This window comes from Salvelinus fontinalis, chromosome 2 (genome assembly GCF_029448725.1).
Source record: "Salvelinus fontinalis isolate EN_2023a chromosome 2, ASM2944872v1, whole genome shotgun sequence".
Classification (NCBI taxonomy): Eukaryota; Metazoa; Chordata; class Actinopteri; order Salmoniformes; family Salmonidae; genus Salvelinus; species Salvelinus fontinalis.
In genome coordinates, this window is record NC_074666.1 from 44166536 (window position 1) to 44181629 (window position 15094).

At 45.1% G+C, this 15094-nt stretch overlaps 1 protein-coding gene across 1 annotated transcript in view; it reads left to right on the top strand.

Annotated features, from left to right (window-relative positions):
- Nucleotides 1-7320: 7320 nt before the first annotated feature.
- The window catches only part of LOC129819479 (opioid-binding protein/cell adhesion molecule homolog), a 402819-nt gene continuing 395045 nt past the window's right edge, over nucleotides 7321-15094 (top strand). The window contains exon 1 of the mRNA XM_055875784.1: nucleotides 7321-7618. Within this exon, the coding sequence (XP_055731759.1) occupies nucleotides 7357-7618 (262 nt within the window). The 5' untranslated portion in view covers nucleotides 7321-7356. The remainder of the gene's footprint in view (nucleotides 7619-15094) is intronic.

The following is a 15094-nucleotide window of genomic DNA, read 5'->3' on the forward strand; positions in this document are numbered from 1 at the left end:
TGTCTAACACGCTGCACTTTGGTCCGGCATTCTACCACTAACGACGGACGTAACAGACATGTAACCATTGATTCTTGAAGAATCTAACTTCTAAATGCCTCATACTTAGTTCAACTGTCATACCTGATCAGAACCCCAAATATAAGCTTGTTGATTCCAATGTCTGTAAACAAAGAAAATGTAAACCAACACAATGCAGCCTCAAAACTTGGTTTAAAACTATAATTTTGATATCATGGATGGTCAGTCCTTGCATCTATAGCTCTATGAATTTGAGAGTGGTTACATTTCTTCAGCCCCCAACACCTCAGGAGTAAATGTCAGTTGGATTTTCATAGCTGATGATTCATAGGTCGAGACAGCAGGTCTAGGAGAGAGAGCGAGAGAGCGTCGGAACAGCAGGTCCACGACAAGGTAGCACGTCCGTTGAAACGCGTAAAAAAAATCGGAGGGCAAACAATTCCGATTCCCTTTATGGATGTGTGTATCTTCGAATTCGCTGTTGAATGGCCTGTCCATTCTCCATTTTGGGAACACTAGCCCGCTCCCCCCACTGTTCTGATGTCCAGAAGTTATTTTCAGTCATAAGTGACCATAGCAGCAACATTATGTACAAAATAAGTTTAAAACGTGAAAAAAACGAACAAAACAGCAACCCTCCTGCGCACCCTCCTGCGTCATTCTCACGTTCTTGGGCAGACAGGCAGAGGGTACACCTAGAACTCAGAAGAATTGGAGAAGAGGACCCATTCCCGGGCAGCACGCCACCCGGCGCAAGTTGAGAGCAAGTATTGAAACCCCTGACTCATCACTCTCTCTCTCTTGTTTTGTTAATTAACACAGGCGGTCCGAGGAGCCGCCACACCGGACACAGAGTGACCCACCCGTTACCTGAGAGGCCTTTCAGTTGTATATATCCCCTCCCCGTTCCTCCCAACCTTTATTAAATAACAACTATTATTTGAGCACCGCAGAACGGTCTCCCGCTGTATTATTTTTTTGTGAGTTTTACCTGACTCCCCTAGGCTGCCACAGGGGTCATTGGTTGAGTCAAATGTCTCCCGGCTCCTGTGCACTCTGTCGCCGGTTATGAGAGGCTACTCGAAGAGTGAGGGCGACCAGGTTCTGTAGGTATCCCCTCGCCGCCTTTGTATGCCTTAGTTTTAACCCTTAAACAATTTCTGTGGCCCTGCGGAAATCGAATTAACATAATAAAAAAATCTCCATCAAAATGAATCAGTTTAAGCTAGAGATATCTTTTGCATGCGCTCCGTCTCAATCCACCGCATCTGCAGATATCACCTTTCCGCATTTGCTTTGAAAGGTGGCAGTGTAACAGTCCTGACCTGTTTTATGTTGTTTTTATGTGTTTATGGTCAGGGCATGTGTTTTGGGTGGGCAGTCTATGTTATCTGTTTCTATGTTGGTTTTGGTTTGCCTGGTATGGCTCTTGATTAGAGGCAGGTGGTTTGCGTTTGCCTCTAATTAAGAGTCATATTTAGGTAGGGCATTCTCACTGTTTGTTTGTGGGTGATTGTCTCCTGTGATGTCTTTCGTCGTTGTCGATGTGTTTTCACTTACGGGACTGTTTGGCTGTTCGTGTGTTTCGATGTAACGTTCCTGTCCGTGAGTTTACGTTTGTGATGTGAGTTTATGTTCAGGTTCCGTTCTACGTCGTTTTGTTATTTTGTAGTTTTGAAAGTGTTTTGTTTTGTTTCGTGGCTGTCAAATTTATAATAAAGATGGCATATTTCCCTGAACCCGCATTTTGGTCAGAAGATCCTTCTCTCCTCACCTCATCCGAGGATGAGGAAAGCGACAGCCTTAACAGAATCACCCACCAACAAACAGAGACCAAGCGGTATGGGAATGCTCGACGGAGCAACAAGAACTTCTGGACTTGGGAGGAGATCTTGGACGGTAGAGGACCTTGGGCTCAACCAGGGGAATATCGCCGTCCTAAGGAGGAGTTGGAAGCAGCGAAGGCTGAGAGGCGCTGGTATGAGGAGGCAGCGCGACGACGCGGTTGGGAGCCCGTGAGTAAGACCAAAAAATTTCTTGGGGGGGGGCACACGAGGAGTGTGGCAAAGCCGGGTAGGATACCCGAGCCAACTCCCCGTGCTTACCGTGGAGGCAGAAGGCGTTGTACTGGTAAGACACCGTGTTATGCGGTAGAGCGCACGGTGTCCCCAGTACGCGTGCTTAGCCCAGTGCGGGCTATTCCACCTTGCCGCACTGGGAGGGCTAGGTTGGGCATCGAGCCGAGTGCCATGAAGCCGGCCCAACGTATCTGGTCACCAGTACGTCTCCTCGGGCCGGTGTACATGGCACCAGCCTTACAGGTGGTGTCCCCGGTTCGCCTGCATAGCCCAGTGCGGGCTATTCCACCTCGCCGCACTGGCAGGGCTACGGGGTCCATTCAACCTGGTAGGGTTGGGGAGGCTCGGTGCTCAAGAGCACGTGTCCTCCTTCACGGTCCGGTAGACCCGGTGCCACCTCCATGTACCAGTCCTCCGGTGGCAGCCCCCCGTACCAGGCTGTCTCTCCGGGTTCTCTCTCCTGCTGTTTCCTCCTCTCCAGCGCAGCCGGTGCCTAGACCACGCACCAGGCTGTCTCTCCTTCTCCTCCCTACAGAGCTATCCGTCTCCCCAGCGCCATCTGAGCCATCCGTCTTCCCAGCGCCATCTGAGCCATCCGTCTTCCCAGCGCCATCTGAGCCATCCGTCTCCCCAGCGTCATCTGAGCCATCCGTCTCCCCAGCGTCATCTGAGCCATCCGTCTCCCCAGCGCCATCTGAGCCATCCGTCTCCCCAGCGCCATCTGAGTCATCCGTCTGTCAGGAGCCTGCAAAGCCGCCCGTCTGCCATGAGCCTGCAAAGCCGCCCGTCTGCCATGAGCCTACAGAGCCATCCGCCAGACAGGAGCCGCTAGAGCCGTCAGCCAGACAGGAGCCGCTAGAGCCGCCCGCCAGACAGGATCTGCCAGAGCCGCCAACCAGACAGGATCTGCCAGAGCCGCCAACCAGACAGGATCTGCCAGAGCCGCCAACCAGACAGGATCTGCCAGAGCCGCCAACCAGACAGGATCTGCCAGAGCCGCCAACCAGACAGGATCTGCCAGAGCCGCCAGCGAGCCATGAGCAGCCAGAGCCGTCAGAGAGCCATGAGCAGCCAGAGCCGTCAGAGAGCCATGAGCAGCCAGAGCCGTCAGAGAGCCATGAGCAGCCAGAGCCGTCAGAGAGCCATGAGCAGCCAGAGCCGTCAGAGAGCCATGAGCAGCCAGAGCCGTCAGAGAGCCATGAGCAGCCAGAGCCGTCAGAGAGCCATGAGCAGCCAGAGCCGTCAGAGAGCCATGAGCGTCGAGAGCCGTCAGCCTGCCATGAGCGTCGAGAGCCGTCAGTCTGCCATGAGCGTCGAGAGCCGTCAGCCTGCCATGAGCGTAGAGAGCCGTCAGCCTGTCATGAGCGTAGAGAGCCGGAGCCATAAGCGTCCTGAGCCGGAGCCACCACCGTGGTCAACTGCCCACCCAGACCCTCCCCTGGACTTTGTGCTGGTGCGCCCGGCGTGCGCACCTTGAGGGGGGGGGGTACTGTAACAGTCCTGACCTGTTTTATGTTGTTTTTATGTGTTTATGGTCAGGGCATGTGTTTTGGGTGGGCAGTCTATGTTATCTGTTTCTATGTTGGTTTTGGTTTGCCTGGTATGGCTCTTGATTAGAGGCAGGTGGTTTGCGTTTGCCTCTAATTAAGAGTCATATTTAGGTAGGGCATTCTCACTGTTTGTTTGTGGGTGATTGTCTCCTGTGATGTCTTTCGTCGTTGTCGATGTGTTTTCACTTACGGGACTGTTTGGCTGTTCGTGTGTTTCGATGTAACTTTCCTGTCCGTGAGTTTACGTTTGTGATGTGAGTTTATGTTCAGGTTCCGTTCTACGTCGTTTTGTTATTTTGTAGTTTTGAAAGTGTTTTGTTTTGTTTCGTGGCTGTCAAATTTATAATAAAGATGGCATATTTCCCTGAACCCGCATTTTGGTCAGAAGATCCTTCTCTCCTCACCTCATCCGAGGATGAGGAAAGCGACAGCCTTAACAGGCAGAGCTAATGTGGTGTTTGTCAGACAATTTGCTCTCACTTCGGACAATGTATGTTCCCAGTTGCCTCAACTCAGGGGCAGGTCTGCTATCAAAGGACGGCCTTCTTCTTCAGGAGTGCAGACTACATCCATTGGTGGTTGCCCAGATATAGGAGAGGTTCGCTAGGGAAAATTAGAAAATGTGCAGTGTCATCTATTTTTCTTGATGAAGGACCCAAGTGCCCCATTGGGAACAGATGCTCTGGCACACTAGTGGCTTCGGACCCTCCTTAACACATTTCTGCCCTGAGGGTTATAATTGAATTGAAGGAGCCACACCAGAGGCCTACCCCCAGGTTGTGCAGTTCCTGAAAGGTGTACGTCGTCTCAGACCAGTCTCTAAACCTATTGCGCACACATGAGACTTGGCACTGGTTTTGGAGGCACTGTGTCTGGCCCCCTTTGAGCATCTTGAGTTGGTGCATCTGAAGATCCTCTCCTACAAAACCTCCCTGGCTTTGACCTCGGTTAAATGTGTTAGGGACCTCCACGCGTTATCCATACACCTTTCCGGCACTTAGTTCCCCCCGGGCGACGGTAAGGTGATGTTGCATCCAAATACGGCCTTTGCTCCAAAAGTCATAGCTATGTCCTACAGGTCCTTAGCTTTGAAATATTTCCCTTTTTCCGCCTCCTCCTTTTGTTTCTTAAGAGCATGACTCACCACCTGGATTCGGTCTTATGTAGCAACATTTGAATTTCTGTGTTTTCCATTGGATAAAAGTAGAGACTCAGAGCTACAAAATGGTATATCATACACTGCATTTGAGGAAACAATGGGAAAGTAATACAGCTTTGAAAGTTGATCAACTTGTAAACTCACTTTTGAGAAAACCATCATTCAATGTTTTGGTACTACTACTGGAGAAGGCTCCTTTGTCTACACCCATTCCGCATTGTTAACACCCTCTTAAACCTTAGCCCCATCCATCTCTTTAAGGGTTGATCCAACCGTTCTGTACTTGCCAGCTACTTCCAGACATCTGAGAGAACAGCTCACTGAACATTACTCACCCTATCGCTCTGTGGTTTCGCGTTCAGAGTGCACACTGGATGCTCTGGCCAATAAGTAGGGTTGTTCTGAAAGCTCTGACCTCACATCTACAGTCAAGCACCCAAGCTAACTGGCTAACATTGGCTAGCTACTTCCAGACATATAATGAGAGAACACCCCACTCTGACCATTTTACTTGCCCTAGCAGAGCTGGGTAGGCTTTTTTCATGTTATCCAGAGCGTTGGTGACTGTAACTGTGCTGCTGGCAACAATTGAATTACGCTCTGTTGCCGACGTTTACTGACACCGGACATATTCAGAAATGCATCAGATATTCTGCGCTTTGGCACACTAAGACGAGAATCTTTTGTTAAGAAATGTAGCTAGATAGCTAGCTAGCTAGCTAAACAATGAATCCCAACGCATGACATAACATTAGTTAGCGAGCCAGCCAGCTAACGTTAGCTAGCTAGCTAACAGTACACTTTAACTTGAAATGAAAATACTTTGTCAAAATTAGAGCGGAGTCTTTTGTTAAGACATGTAGCTAGCTAGCTAAACAATGGACCATAATCACGACTCAAGACGTTGAAACCCTGCATGAATCTGCAGGTAGTTAACCAACCAGGTTCTATGGCTATAACTAGTCAAGCAAATGTGTCTGAGATACGAAGAATAAGATCATACACATAACGTTAGCTTGCTAACAGTACAATTGAAATTAAACCACTTTCTGTCAAAATTAGAATCGTGGAATATCTGAAATTTTTACCAGTATACACCATGGTTGGATGCGTCTCCTGTCTGATGCCATGCATGGTTCCCTTCGTTTGACGATGTAATCCAGACTGGTGTTTTCTCCACCTCCTTAGATTTCATACTCAAATTCCAATGATTTTAAAACTCAGTCCTACAGAAAGTGGAGAGCATACACATAATGTTAGCTAGTTTACAGCACACTTTAACTTGACATTAGGTTTATGCCGTTTTCCTATGCAATACTTTTTTTTTAAAGCCGCGTTCGACACGATTACCTAAACATACTGACCAGCTCCAATAGACAGACACGTGCTATATGGTAGACCAATCCAAACTCATCTCTCGGCATGTCCAGCCCACTCATTATCTCAACCAATCATGGCAGGTTGCTCTTTTTTGTGGCTAAACCAACTAGGCTCGTAATTTAACAATTGTATTCATATTTACAGGTGGCATGCAAGTTTGACATGATGGCACATGAAAGTTCATATGTTCGAGAAGGCATTTCTGCCAAAAAACGCATTTTGATAAAAAAAATATGTTTCGGTTCAAACAGCTCTCCTGTGAAGTCGTGACTTGCGACATACGCCTAGTTTCCTGAATCTGGTCACATATGTCCTCTGTTCGGCACAAGCTTTACTTATTTACATTGAACAGACACACGGTATCCGGATATGTGACCAGTTTTTTGTCTGTTTTTCTAATCCAGCACGCAGCAGAGCACTCTCTAAGCAGCGTCTCTCCCACTGGATTGTGGAGGCTAGCTCCCTGGCATATAGCAACAAAGGCCAAGGGTTACATAGCGGTGTACACGCCCACTCCACCAGGGGTCTGGTAGAGTCTTGGGTGTTGTTTAAATGGTTGACTGTAGGAGATATTTGTGCTGCGGTGAGTTGGGCATCACCAAACACTTTTGTGAGGTTTTGTCGCCTGGATTTCACTGCACCCAATGTTGTTCACAGTGTGCTTAGGCAGTGCACCATGTGCGCAATACTCAGACTGCCGCATCTCGCGGGGTCTGCCATTGCGTGACCTTGGGACTATACGGTTCTGTCTGCACAAAGCAATGTTCTGATATATCGATCATCACAGTTTTCCCATCCCAGATCTCAGAACTGTTTGCTAATGAATTCTTATTGTATAACTCATTAAAAAGGTACCTAAAGTGGTGAGTTCAAAATCCTGAGACATTTGTAAGTCACTTTTTTTTTAGAGGGGTGCAACTGCAGATTGACATATCAGAGCCAGAAAGGTCAATCTGGGTTCAGGCTTAAATTTCTATCTGACACTTCTGAATTACACAACTTCTCATGTACCAATAGTACAAGAGCAGAGCAATGGCTGGGTCTGACTGACAGCCAAAAGCCTTGACCAATGAGAGTGGAGCAGAGGTGGACCACCCCTCTCCCTTGGCTTTCAGAGCATTGGTCCCTGCGTATGTGTGTGAATACTGAATGAGGAGTCGGCTGCTGCATGCTGCCACAACCTGCTCTGGATTTAAATAACCTTCAGCATAGAGAACACCAGTCGAAGGAAAAGCTGAAAGATTTGAGAATTGTGAAAGAAATCAAAACAGCACTGTTGACTGCATTCCTGCTGAAAGAAAAAACAAGAATACAGAAGAGAGTGAAGAAACATAAGTGTCCATCGGTGTCAACTGATTCAATTGGAAGAATGTATAATTCCATGTGTTTCCTCATCCTGTCGTGGGTGTTTGCTCTGCTCGTGTTCCCAGGTAAGACTTCTCCATCTCTTTTGCTCCATCTCCCGCTCGTTGGCTGTTGTATTGTTGTTGCGAAGTGATGCACTGTAGCAACAGAGTTTTACTGGGTGAGCTACGTTTGACAATCACACACTGCCTTTCTCTCTCCCCCTCTTTCTCTCTCCTGAGAAGTGGTCTGTCACTGTCAAAGCTGTTGGAAAAGATTCAGGTGAAACATAGTGGAGGAAAGTCGGTCCAGGCATTGTTGATTTTACTAAGACGCTTTGGTCTTAGTTCAATGTGATCCTTGCTAAGTTGTTTCCCAAGCTCCCACAGGGTTGCCAAAACGTGCTTCTATTGGGTTTTGATGTTGACAGAAATTGATGCGAAGAAAAGCTTGCATTGGCAACAGCATATAATGCAGAATACCAGTGATATGCAGATGATATGTTGCATGTATTAGGAATGCTAAACGAGATATACTGTACTGTCTTTTGAGTTTGTTGTGATGATGCTTCGGTTGGATCTAGGTTGTCGGGTGAATTATACGTCTGTCATATGAACTGCCGCCTCAAATACTTAACTGTCAAATCCCGTTTTGATCCTAGCCAATGAAATTAATATTGATAACTCTGGGACGATGTCAAAGGAGATGCCTATATTCTCCAGGGTAACGGCAACACTTTTCAATCCATGACTTCAAGGTCTGGATAATTGGTTTCTGTCGCAGCTGGAAATGCAGCGTCTGTGAGGGACTTTGACATGTTAATCAACGGAGAGAGAGTGTGTTTCATTGATGTTCAGGGGAAGCATGTCTAGTTTTACAAATGGGGGGGATTTACTTCTGGTATTGATATAATATTTAAGTAAAATTCCTAATTTCTGAAAGTTTTGCTGGTAATATTTTTCAGGATTAGCCCAATGTAGTACATTATATTATCAAAACTAGCCTCATATGCCACATTGTACCTACTTCTTCATGCAATCACAAACATACAAATGTATGATCTTAATTTAATCACTCTTTTGTTGCTGAGAATTTTCCTGCACCGCAAGAAATGCAGATGAGCTTCATGATTTACATACATTTACTGAAAACCTGCACAGACACTGGACAAATTTAAGATCCTACGCCTGTGCACACAAACTCCCGAAAGTCAATGCACAAGCTGAAACGGTTACATTGCAGGGGTGTATCAATATTTATTCATACAACAATGGCACCAATACTGTATTGGGGGTGACCTCACTGCTCACTCCAAGTTCATTAGCATTGTTTGTCATTAGGAGTCAATCTAGCACTCAAAAGTGAGCCAACTAACTCCGAGGTGATGTAAGAGACGAAAGCATCTATCAGAGTCCAAAATGTGTACGTGTACCAACAGCAGTGTTCTACAATATTGGACGTTGGTTTTCATAGCCTACTTTTGGAATTCTCAAGCAATTTCCCCAGACATCAACACATAAACATTAATAGGAGACGAGTATGTGGAGCCGCGTTTGTTGGGAATTTGGGGAGGGGCGCGTATGGACTGTGCGTCCCCCATGGATGGTGGTCTCAGAGCCGCTTAGCTATGTCACAGTGGGATGCCGGACTATCACTTCTCTGCATCTGTGGACTCTGAATTACGCTTAATGAGAAAGCTTGCACAGGATGAAGACGCAGCATAGCCAGGACAGGTAGTAATGCAGATGTTTTCTGGTGGCCCCTACCCCCCGAGAGTGAGAGTCACTAGCAATCCTGCATTACTAACACTCCATCTGTTCCACGGTGGCATCACAGGACCTATAGGGGGCACTGCACCCCCCTGGGCGATGACATCAGGAGAACACTGCTGTGTAGGAGGTGCTGTCACTCAAATGAGATGTCAAGCAGAACTCCATGTGGGCATCTGGTGTTGTGTTATTGAAGGGTCCATTTCGATAGTACTCTAGGCAATTTGTTGGATTATTTATATGCCACTGCAACGATGCTTATTGATTTTGGGATGTTAACCTTCGAACTACAAACACATTTTACATACAGTACCAGTCAAAGTTTGGACAGATCTATTAATTCAAGGGTTTTTCGATATTTCTGCTATGTTCTACATTTTAGAACAATACTGAAGACATCAAATCTATGAAATAACACATACGGAATCATGCAGTAACCAAAAAAAGAGTTAAACAAATTTTATATTTGAGATTCTTCAAATTAGCCACCCTTCTTCTTGATGACAGCTTTGCAATCTCTTGGCATTCTCTCAACCAGCTTCATGTGGTAGTCACCTGGAATGCACTCCAATTAACAGGTGTGCCTTGTTAAAAGTTAATTTGTGGAATTTATTTCCTTAATGCGTTTGAGCCAATCAGTTGTGTTGTGACAAGGAAGGGGTGGTATACAGAAGATAGCTTTATTTGGTAAAAGTCCATATTATGTCAAGAACAGCTCAAATTAGCAAAGAGAAACGACAGTCCATCATTACTTTAAGACATGAAGGTCAGTCAGTCTGGAAAATTTCAATTTGAAAGTCTCTTCAAGTGCAGTCGCAAAAACCATCAAGCACTATGATGAAACTGGCTCTCATGAGGACCGCCACAGGAAAGGAAGACCCAGAGGATAAGTTCATTAGAGTTACCAGCCTCAGAAATTGCAGTCTGAATAAATGCTTCATAGAGTTCAAGTAACAGACACATCTCAACATCAACTGTTCAGAGGAGACTGCGTGAATCAGGCCTTCATTGTCGAATTGCTGCAAAGAAACCACTACTAAAGGACACCAATAAGAAGAAGAGACTTGCTTGGGCCAATAAACATGAGCAATGTTCATTAGATCGGTGGAAATCTGTCCTTTGGTCTGATGAAACCAAATTTGAGATTTTTAGTTCCAACTGTCATGTCTTTGTGAGACGCAGAGTAGGTGAACGGATGATCGCCGCAAGTGTGGTTCCCACCGTGAAGCATGGTGGAGGAGATGTGATGGTATGGGGGTGCTTTGCTGGATTGCGCTTAGTAGGACTATCATTTGTTTTTCAACAGGACAATGACCCAACACACCTCCTGGCTTTTTAAGGACTATTTGTCCAAGAAGCAGAGTGATGTAGTGCTGCATCAGAAGACCTGGCCTCCACAATGGCCCGACCTCAACCCAATTGAGATGGTTTGGGATGAGTTGGACCGAAGAGTGAAGGAAAATCAGCCAACAAGTGCTCAGCATATGTGGGAACTCCTTGAAGACTGTTGGAAAAGCATTCCAGTTGAAGCTGGTTAAGAGAATGCCAAGAGTTTGCAAAGCTGTCATCAAGTCATCATATGTTGATTTGTTTAACACTTTTTTTGTTTATGGAGATTTCATTATTTGTTCAGCAGTCTTATGGCTTGGCGGTAGAAGCAGTTGAGGAGCCTTTTGGTCCTAGACTTGGCGCTCCGGTACTGCTTTCCGTGCGGTAGCAGAGAAAACCGTCTATGAATTGAGTGGCTGGAGTCTCTGACAATTTTTTGGGCTTTCCTCTGACACCACCTATTGTATAGGCCCTGGATGGCAGGAAGCTTGGCCCCAGTGATGTACTGGGCCGTTCGCACTACCCTCTGTAGTGACTTATGGTCAGATGCCGAGCAGTTGTCATATCAGGCCGTGATGCAACCGGTCAGGAGGCTCTCGATGGTGCAGCTGTAGAACCTTTTGAGGATCTGAGGACCCATGCCAAATCTTTTCAGTTTTCTGAGGGGGAAAATGTGTTGTCGTGCCCTCTTCACGACTGTCTTGGTATGTTGGGACCATGATAATTTGTTGGTGATATGGACACCATGGAACTTGAAACTCAAGACCCGCTCCACTACCACCCCGTTCCGTTGATATTAATGGGGGCCTGTTCGGCCCGCCTTTTCCTGTGGTCCACGATGATGATTCCATACGTAATTCCATATGTGTATTTCATATTGTTGATGTCTTCACTATTAGTCTTCAATGTAGAAAATGGTGTCCAATCACCCATAGTCCCTCATGTATTATATAGATACAGTTGAAGTCGGAAGTTTACATACACCTTAGCCAAAATACATTTAAACTCAGATTTTCACAATTCCTGACATTTAATCTTAGTAAGAATTCCCTGTCTTAGGTCAATTAGGATCACCACTTTATTTAAAAAATGTGAAATGTAAAAATAATAGTAGAGTGATTTATTTCAGCTTTTATTTCTTTCATCACATTCCCAGTGAGTCAGAAGTTTACATACACTCATTTAGTATTTGGTAGAATTGCCTTTAAATTGGGTCAAACCTTTTAGGTAGCCTTCCAATATTCCCAGGTAAGAAGCTTTAGGTTGTAGTTATTATAGGACTATTTCTCTCTATACCATTTGTATTTCATATACCTTTGACTATTGGATGTTCTAATAAGTACTTTAGTATTGCCAGCCTAATCTCGGGAGTTGATAGGCTTGAAGCCATAAACAGCGCAATGCTTGAAGCATTGCGAAGAGCTGCTGGCAGACACAGGAAAGTGCTGTTTGAATGAATGCTTACGAACCTGCTGCTGCCTACCACCGCTCAGTCAGACTGCTCTATCAAATCATAGACTTAATTATAATATAATAACACACAGAAATACGAGCCTTAGGTCATTAATATGGTCAAATCCGGAAATTATAGTTTCGACAATAAAATGTTTATTCTTTCGGTGAAATACGGAACCGTTCCTTATTTTATCTAACAGGTGGCATCCCTAAGTCTAAATATTGCTGTTACATTGCACAACCTTCAATGTTATGTCAGAATTATGTACACTTCTGGCAAATTTAATTACGGTCTGGGTTAGGAAGAAATGGTCTTAACACAGTTAGCAACGAGCCAGGCAGCCCAAACTGCTGCATATACCCTGACGCAGCTTGCACAGAACGCAAGAGAAGTGTCAAAATGTCCCTAGTTAAAATAAATTAATGTTAGCAGGAAATATGAACTAAATATGCAGGTTTAAAAATATATACTTGTGTATTGATTTTAAGAAAGGCATTGGTGTTTATGGTTAGGTACACATTGGTGCAACGACAGTGCTTATTTTGCGAATGCGCTTGTTAAATCACCAGTTTGGCGAAGTAGGCTGTGATTCAATGATAAATGAACAGGTACCGCATCGATTATATGCAACGCAGGACAAGCTAGATAAACTAGTAATATCATTAACCATGTGTAGTTAACTAGTGATTATGTTAAGATTGAATGTTTTTTATAAGATAAGTTTAATGCTAGCTAGCACCTTACCATGGCTCCTTGCTGCACTCGCATAACAGGCCTGCTGGAGGTCATTTTGCAGGGCGCTGGCAGTGCACCTCCTTGCACAAAGGCGGAGGTAGCGGTCCTGCTGCTGGGTTGTTGCCCTCCTACGGCCTCCTCCACGTCTCCTGATGTACTGGCCTGTCTCCTGGTAGCGCCTCCATGCTCTGGACACAACGCTGACAGACACAGCAAACCTTTTTGCCACAGCTCGCATTGATGTGCCATCCTGGATGAACTGCACTACCTGAGCCACTTGTGTGGGTTGTAGACTCCGTCTCATGCTACAACTAGAGTGAGAGCACCGCCAGCATTCAAAAGTGACCAAAACATCAGCCAGGAAGCATAGGAACTGAGAAGTGGTCTGTGATCACCACCTGCAGAATCACTCCTTTTTTGGGGGTGTCTTGCTAATTGCCTATAATTTCCACCTTTTGTCTATTCCATTTGCACAACAGCATGTGAAATTTATTGTCAATCAGTGTTGCTTCCTAAGTGGACAGTTTGATTTCACAGAAGTGTGATTGACTTGGAGTTACATTGTGTTGTTTAAGTGTTCCCTTTATTTTTTTGAGCAGTGTAATTGGCCATGATCGGTGTCCAAAAATGACGATTACGGATTGTTTTGAAAACTTGAAATCGGCCTTAATTAATCGGCCATCCCGATTAATTGGTCGACCTCTAGTCAGGAGTGAAGGAGAGGAGAAAATGTGCGTCTTTTTTATATATACAGTACCTGTCAAAAGTTTGGACACCTACTCATTCAACCAGATTCACCTGGAATGCTTTCCAATAGTCTTAAAGGAGTTCCCACATATGCTGAGCACTTGTTAACTGCTTTTCCTTTATTCTGCGGTACAACTCATCCCAAACCATCTCAATTGGGTTGAGGTCAGGGGATTTGTGGAGGCCAGATCATTTGATGCAGCACTCCATCACTCTCCATCTTGTTTAAATAGCCCTTACACAGCCTGGAGGTGTGTTGGGTCATTGTCCTGTTGAAAAAAAGATGGGATGGAGTATCGCTGCAGAATGCTGTGGTAGCCATGCTGGTTAAGTGTGCCTTGAATTCTAAATAAATCACTGTCAGTGTCACCAGCAAAGCATTCCCACACCATCACACCTCCTCTTTCATGGTGGGAACCACACATGCGGAGATCATCCGTTGACCTACTCTGCGCCTCACAAAGACACAGCTGTTGGAACCAAAAATCTGAAATTTGGACTCATAAGTCCAAAGAACAGATTTCCACCGGTCTAATGTCCATTGCTTGTGTTTCTTGGCCCAAGCAAGTGTCTTCTTATTATTTGTGTCCTTTAGTAGTGGTTTCTTTGCAGCAATTTGACCATGAATTTGACCATGACGGGCTGATTCCTGCAGTCTCCTCTGAACATTTGATGTTGAGATGTGTTTATTTGAGATTGAGATGTGCTTATTTGCCATAATATGGACTTGGTGTTTTACCAAATAGGGCTATCTTCTGTATACCACCGCTACCTTGTCACAACACAGCTCAAACACATTAAGGAATTAACTTTTAACAAGGCACACCTGTTAATTGAAATGCATTCCAGGTGAATACCTCATGAAGCTGGCTGAGAGAATGCAAGAGTGTGCAAAGCTGTCATCAAGGCAAAGGGTGGCTGCTTTGATGAATCTCAAATCTCAAATATATTATGATTTGGTTACTACATTATTCCATGTGTTATTTCATAGTTTTGATGTCCTCACTATTCTACAGTGTAGAAAATAGTAAACATTAAGAAAATCCCTGGAATGAGTAGGTGTGTTCACACTTTTGACTATTATTTGAACAATTATTACAGAGACTGTAGTCATTTGGCTTACCAATCACCGTCATCTAAAATTCCATGACTGTCACAGCCCTGTTCTCTTGTCATGTAAAGATGAAAAGATGGTGCCAATGGAGAAGGCCAACATCTTCCTAGTTAAGAAATTTGATGCAGCTTTGAATGCTTTTATGTGCGTTATGATTACTAGTTAGACTATTGCAGATCGGGGCAAACGATCTACTTACCACTATTGTCACTATGAATGGTAGATAGAGGGCAGGACAGACAGACAGTCAGACTGGTAGACTATACTGGCCTATAAATGTTAGCTCACTGAAAAGCGTAGTACATGAGGGAAGTACCAAAACACCTTGATATAGGGGAGGCGCATGCAAGAAGATGAGGAAATGTGGCTGGGATAGAAGAAATTATATAGTAAAACCTGCAAAAGAGCAAAT